This window comes from Nerophis lumbriciformis, linkage group LG17 (genome assembly GCF_033978685.3).
Source record: "Nerophis lumbriciformis linkage group LG17, RoL_Nlum_v2.1, whole genome shotgun sequence".
NCBI lineage: Eukaryota > Metazoa > Chordata > Actinopteri > Syngnathiformes > Syngnathidae > Nerophis > Nerophis lumbriciformis.
The window spans coordinates 41,108,486-41,116,357 of NC_084564.2; the positions used below are offsets into that span (position 1 = coordinate 41,108,486).

The window sequence follows — 7,872 nt, forward strand, 5'->3', positions numbered from 1 at the left end:
AGAATGACTCTTTTTTTTTTTTTTTATGTATTCAAAATATTCCATAAATAGGATCAAAAGTCTGCTCAATTCTGCCCTTAAAAAAATCCCATCACCTCCATAAAATGTTTTATAAACATGATGTAAGTATATATTTAATGTAGTAACAGGCACATTCATAATAACATTTAGCATTCATGCATTTTGATCATTTTAACATTTATTTAAAAAACATATAACAATGTTTGCTTCTTTTTTTTCCACTGATTTTTACACGAGAGCCAACAAACATAATACATCACTTACTGTACAAGGTCTGCTGTCATTAGGATGCCGACTGCTAGGATCTTCATATATTCCCATTTAGATGAAAAATTGCTCTTTTTTTTTTTAATGCATTCTAAATATTCAATAAACGGGCTCAAAATTCTGCGCAATTCTGCCCTTGAAAAAATCCCATCACCTCCATAAAATGTTTTATAAACATGATGTAAGTACATATTTAATGTAGTAACAGGCACATTCATAATAACATTTAGCATTCATGCATTTTGATCATTTTAACATTTATTTAAAAAACATATAACAATGTTTGCTTTTTTTTTATCACTGATTTTTACTCAAGAGCCAACAAACAATAATAAAACATCACATACTGTACAAGGTCTGCTGTCATTAGGATGCCGACTGCTAGGATGTTCAAATATTCCCATTTAGAAGAAGAATGACTCATTTTTTAAAATGCATTCTAAATATTCAATAAATAGGATCAAAAGTCTGCTCAATTCTGCCCTTAAAAAAATCCCATCACCTCCATAAAATGTTTTATAAACATGATGTAAGTATATATTTAATGTAGTAACAGGCACATTCATAATAACATTTAGCATTCATGCATTTTGATCATTTTAACATTTATTTAAAAAACATATAACAATGTTTGCTTCTTTTTTTTCCACTGATTTTTACACGAGAGCCAACAAACATAATACATCACTTACTGTACAAGGTCTGCTGTCATTAGGATGCCGACTGCTAGGATCTTCATATATTCCCATTTAGATGAAAAATTGCTCTTTTTTTTTTTAATGCATTCTAAATATTCAATAAACGGGCTCAAAATTCTGCGCAATTCTGCCCTTGAAAAAATCCCATCACCTCCATAAAATGTTTTATAAACATGATGTAAGTACATATTTAATGTAGTAACAGGCACATTCATAATAACATTTAGCATTCATGCATTTTGATCATTTTAACATTTATTTAAAAAACATATAACAATGTTTGCTTTTTTTTTATCACTGATTTTTACTCAAGAGCCAACAAACAATAATAAAACATCACATACTGTACAAGGTCTGCTGTCATTAGGATGCCGACTGCTAGGATGTTCAAATATTCCCATTTAGAAGAAGAATGACTCATTTTTTAAAATGCATTCTAAATATTCAATAAATAGGATCAAAAGTCTGCTCAATTCTGCCCTTAAAAAAATCCCATCACCTCCATAAAATGTTTTATAAACATGATGTAAGTACATATTTAATGTAGTAACAGGCACATTCATAATAACATTTAGCATTCATGCATTTTGATCATTTTAAGCACACGCGGCACATTTATTTAAAAAAACATCACAATGTTTGCTTTTTTTTAATCACTGATTTTTACACGAGAGCCAACAAACAATAATAAAACATCACATACTGTACAAGGTCTGCTGTCATTAGGATGCCGACTGCTAGGATGTTCAAATATTCCCATTTAGATGAAGAATGACTCTTTTTTTTTTTTTTATGTATTCAAAATATTCCATAAATAGGATCAAAAGTCTGCTCAATTCTGCCCTTAAAAAAATCCCATCACCTCCATAAAATGTTTTATAAACATGATGTAAGTACATATTTAATGTAGTAACAGGCACATTCATAATAACATTTAGCATTCATGCATTTTGATCATTTTAAGCACACGTGGCACATTTATTTAAAAAACATATCACAATATTTGCTTTTTTTTAAATCACTGATTTTTACACGAGAGCCAACAAACATAAAACATCACTTACTGTACAAGGTCTGCTGTCATTAAGATGCCGACTGCTAGGATGTTCATATATTCCCATTTAGAAGAAGAATGACTCATTTTTTTAAATGCAATCTAAATATTCAATAAATAGGATCAAAAGTCTGCTCAATTCTGCCCTTTAAAAAATCCCATCACCTCCATAAAATGTTTTATAAACATGATGTAAGTACATATTTAATGTAGTAACAGGCACATTCATAATAACATTTAGCATTCATGCATTTTGATCATTTTAAGCACACGCGGCACATTTATTTAAAAAACATATCACAATGTTTGCTTTTTTTAATCACTGATTTTTACACGAGAGCCAACAAACATAATAAACATCACTTACTGTACAAGGTCTGCTGTCATTAAGATGCCGACTGCTAGGATCTTCATATATTCCCATTTAGATGAAGAATGACTCATAATCCTCGCGAAGCCGATATAAATAGTTATAAAGTTATAAAGACTGTATTATTAATTTTAATATTCAAGTCACAAAATGTAAATGGAGTATTATTGTCACTTATTGAATGGTCATTTATTGGATTCTATGGGCGGAATAGAAGACCTCCCTTTGTCTCCGCTGTAAGATGACTTTTATTTACGTTCATTTAATATTTAGAATACAATAAAAAACAATCCATCCTTCGTCGTGTCTTTCATAATGATTGCGAAAGACAGGCAAAAGTCCAAAAGTAGTGCAATTCCCATTTTAAAAAGATTACCGTATTTTCCGCACCATAAGGCGCCCTGGGTTATAAGCCGCGCCTTCAATGAACGGCATATTTCAAAACTTTGTCCACCTATAAGCCGCCCCGTGTTGTAAGCCGCATCTAACTGCGCTAAAGGAATGTCAAAAAAACAGTCAGATAGGTCAGTCAAACTTTAATAATATATTAAAAACCAGCGTTCTAACAACTCTGTTCACTCCCAAAATGTACGCAAATGTGCAATCACAAACATAGTAAAATTCAAAATAGTGCAGAGCAATAGCAACATAATGTTGCTCGAACGTTAATGTCACAACACACAAAATAAACATAGCGCTCACTTTCTGAAGTTATTCTTCATTCATAAATCCCTCGAATTATTCTCCTTCGGTGTCCAAATTAAAAAGTAGGGCGAATACGGGATCCAAAATGGCCGGCTCCGTCTCGTCGAAGTCATCGGAGTCAGTGTCGCTGTTGTTGTCCAGCAGTTCCGTGAATCCTGCCTTCCGGAAAGCTCGGACCACAGTTTTGACCGAAATATCCGCCCAGGCATTTACGATCCACTGGCAGATGTTGGCGTATGTCGTCCGGCGCTGTCTCCCTGTCTTAGTGAAGGTGTGTTCGCCTTCGGTCATCCATTGTTCCCACGCCGTTCGCAGTCGTGCTTTAAATGCCCCGTTGACACCAATATCCAGCGGTTGGAGTTCTTTGGTTAATCCACCCGGAATGACGGCGAGTGTTGTATTTGTGTGCTTCACTTGTTTTTTGACACCATCTGTGATGTGGGCGCGCATGGAGTCGTATATCAACATGGACGGAGCTGCGTGAAAAAAGCCACCCGGCCTCTTCGCGTAAACTTACCTTAACCACTCGCTCATCTTTTCTTCATCTATCCCTTCGAGTTAGCTTTTATGATGACGCCGGCTGGAAAGGTCTCTTTTGGCAAGGTCTTCCTTTTGAATATCACCATGGGTGGAAGTTTCTGGCCATTAGCATGGCAAGCTAGAACCACAGTGAAGGACGACTTCTCATTCCCTGTGGTGCGAATATTCACCGTACGTGCTCCCGTTGTATCCACAGTGCGGTTCACAGGAATATCAAAAGTCAGTGGAACCTGGTCCATGTTGATAATGTTCTCTGGCCGGATCTTTTTTTCAGCTATCTTGTTTTTACAATATGCACGGAAAGTAGCCAGCTTTTCTTGAAAGTCTTTAGGCAGTTGCTGTGAAATAGTAGTCCGTGTGCGGATGGAGAGATTGCGTCTTTTCATGAACCGGAAACACCAAGAAGCACCACCTTTAAAATCATCCAGGTGAAGTTCGCTTGCTAGCGCTGTTGCCTTCATTCGAATAGTGATGGTGCTGACACTTCTGCTTGCTGCTCTCTGCTCAACAACCCACTGTTCCAGTTTGTCCTCCAACAGTTGCCATCTTGCTTTGTTCCCTCGGAAACTCTGTTTTGTCTTCTTTACCTGGCGCAGGTCATCTTCTTGCTTCCTCCACCTCCGCACCATTGATTCATTTATGTTATATTCTCTTGCTGCTGCTCTATTTCCGTGTTCTTCGGCATGACTTATTGCCTTAAGTTTAAATTCTGCGTTATACGCGTGTCGCTTAGTAGGAGCCATTTTGTGGTCTGGTCTTTACAGATGTAAACACACAAAGGAAATGAAACGTAATATCCGCGCGCTTCTTCTTCTTCTACGCGGGCGGGTGGTTGCTTACAGTAGAAGAAGAAGCGCTTCCTCTTCTACGGGGAAAAAAGATGGCGGCTGTTTACCGTAGTTGCGAGACCTAAACTTTATGAAAATGAATATTTACATTAATCCATATATAAGGCGCACCGGGTTATAAGCCGCACTGTCAGCTTTTGTGAAAATTTGTGGTTTTTAGGTGCGGCTAATAGTGCGGAAAATACGGTAAACAGCAGAAACAAAAGGTTGAAGAGCATCAGGTGAACCTAAATAGACTTCATTACCAATAGAAAACAGGTGCGCTGGCAGAAAAGTAAGCCGAAAGTGTAGCAAAACGAGGAGTCCCGACAGGAAGTACTACTAAAACAAGAGCACCGTCACAGGAAATGATACCAAACTCAGGAAAATAAAGGCCAAAATCCAAACTGTTGGATCATGACAGTCTGGATCCTAACATATTTCTCTCTAGATTATTCCGAGCTGCCCCCTCAGCCTGTGACTAATGGCCCCAGGGAGCACTCGGTCCAAGACGGGGAGGACGAGGACAACAGCTACGACTTCCCCAAACCCCGATTGCCAATGCCGCCCAACCGAAGGAGCCTATCAGAACTGGGAGGATCGTCCTCGTCCACTTCGTCCTCCTCGTCCAGCTCGTCATCCGGAGCAGCTTGTGAGTTCAACTAACCCTGACCCTACTGGAGAATTCAACCTTTAACAAGTTTAGAGACAATGTTTTAAGTTCATGTTGAATCATTATTTGTCATACATGTTTAAGGAGAAGTTAGCCAGTCTAATATTAATACAAACCCCGTTTCCATATGAGTTGGGAAATTGTGTTAGATGTAAATATAAACGGAATACAATGATTTGCAAATCCTTTTCAACCCATATTCAGTTGAATATGCTACAAAGACAACATATTTGATGTTCAAACTCAAACTTTATTTATTTTTTGCAAATAATTAACTTAGAATTTCATGGCTGCAACACGTAGTTGGGAAAGGGCATGTTCACCACTGTGTTACATGGCCTTTCCTTTTAACAACACTCTGTAAACGTTTGGGAGCTGAGGAAACTAATTGTTGAAGCTTTGAAAGTGGAATTATTTCCCATTCTTGTTTTATGTAGAGCTTCAGTCGTTCAACAGTCCGGGGGTCTCCGCTGTCGTATTTTACGCTTCATAATGCGCCACACATTTTCGATTGGAGACAGGTCTGGACTGCAGGCGGACCAGGAAAGTACCCGCACTCTTTTTTTTTACGAAGCCACGCTGTTGTAACACGTGCTGAATGTGGCTTGGCATTGTCTTGCTGAAATAAGCAGGGGCGTCCATGAAAAAGACGGCGCTTAGATGGCAGCATATGTTGTTCCAAAACCTTTCAGCATTAATGGTGCCTTCACAGATGTGTAAGTTACCCATGTTTTGGGCACTAATGCACCCCCATACCATCACACATGCTGGCTCTTGAACTTTGCGTCGATAACAGTCTGGATGGTTCGCTTCCCCTTTGGTCCGGATGACACAATGTTGAATATTTCGTCAGTCCTCAGAACACTTTTCCACTTTGCATGAGTCCATCTTAGATGATCTCGGGCCCAGAGAAGCCGGCGGCGTTTCTGGGTGTTGTTGATAAATGGCTTTCGCTTTGCATAGTAGAGCTTTAACTTGCACTTACAGATGTAGCGACAAACTGTATTTAGTGACAGTGGTTTTCTGAAGTGTTCCTGAGCCCATGTGGTGATATCCTTTAGAGATTGATGTCGGTTTTTGATACAGCGCCGTCTGAGGGATCGAAGGTCACGGTCATTCAATGTTGGTTTCCCGCCATGCCGCTTACGTGGAGTGATTTCTCCAGATTCTCTGAACCTTTTGATGATATTATGGACCGTAGATGTTGAAATCCCTACATTTCTTGCAATTGCACTTTGAGAAACGTTGTTCTTAAACTGTTCAACAATTTGCTCACGCAGTTGTGGACAAAGGGGTGTACCTCGCCCCATCCTTTCTTGTGAAAGACTGAGCATTTTTTTTGGGAAGCTGTTTTTATACCCAATCATGGCACCCACCTGTTCCCAATTAGCCTGTTCACCTGTGGGATGTTCCAAATAAGTGTTTGATGAGCATTCCTCAACTTTATCAGTATTTATTGCCACCTTTCCCAACTTCTTTGTCACGTGTTGCTGCCATCAAATTCTAAAGTTAATGATTATTTATTATTATGAGTTTGAACATCAAATATGTTGTCTTTGTAGCATATTCAACTGAATATGGGTTGAAAATGATTTGCAAATCATTGTATTCCGTTTATATTTACATCTAACACAATTGCCCAACTCATATGGAAACGGGGTTTGTACAATAAAGCACTTTTAGCTTTAGTGAGGAGCTAAGGCAAAAAAAAGTTAAAAGTTAAAGTACCAATGATTGTCACACACACACTAGGTGTGGCAAAATTATTCTGAATGAATGAAATAAGTTTATTTGGGTCATATAATCAACCATCAGTAGAGATGATACATATTTAACAATCATACACATTTACACACAAAAAGAAAAGAAAAAGAATGACGGAAAAAGGAATAGGCTGAAGCCAAAGCTTATATTTGCCTATCCTATACCTTCACTGAAAATTAGATTACCTGGAACATCAACATTCAAAAAATCAATGGGATGAAAGTAATTGTTACTATATTTTATAATTTTCAATTATTTCACCTTTCAAGGCTTTCTTAAAGCTTAACAAAGAACTACATGTCTTCAACAAACTGAGCTTCTTCCACCATTTAACTCCTAAAACTGAAATATTTTATATTCCTTCTTACTTTACCTATTTCAAAAATCAATATCCCCTGTAAATGATAGTTTTCTCCTCTTCATGTAAACATACTTGCCAACCTTGAGACCTCCGATTTCGGGAGGTGGGGGGTGCGTGGTTAAGATATATATATATATATATATATATATATAAGAAATACTTGACTTTCAGTGAATTCTAGCTATATATATATATATATATATATATATATATATATATATATATATATATATATATATATATATATATATATATATATATATATATATATATATATATATATATATATATATATATATATATATATATATATAATATAAAAATAAATAAGAGAAATACTTGAATTTCACTGTTCATTTATTTACACATATACACACACATAACACTCATCTACTCATTGTTGAGTTAAGGGTTGAATTGTCCATCCTTGTTCTATTCTCTGTCACTATTTCAGAACACACACATTATACAAATATACATTATGAAATCAATAAGAAAACGGGAGCTCTAATTTGGGAGTCTGAATTAGGATCCGAAGTTCCTATATAAACATTGCGCACTCACGTCGCCTTTTTGTATTGATTACTGCAGC

General features: G+C 36.8%; 1 protein-coding gene across 1 annotated transcript in view; it reads left to right on the forward strand.

The window, feature by feature from the left end:
• cbl (Cbl proto-oncogene, E3 ubiquitin protein ligase) overlaps positions 1–7,872 on the forward strand; it is a 205,467-nt gene that overhangs the window by 195,070 nt on the left and 2,525 nt on the right. The window contains exon 15 of the mRNA XM_061973246.2: positions 4,934–5,134. Coding sequence (XP_061829230.1) covers positions 4,934–5,134 — 201 coding nt within the window. The remainder of the gene's footprint in view (positions 1–4,933; positions 5,135–7,872) is intronic.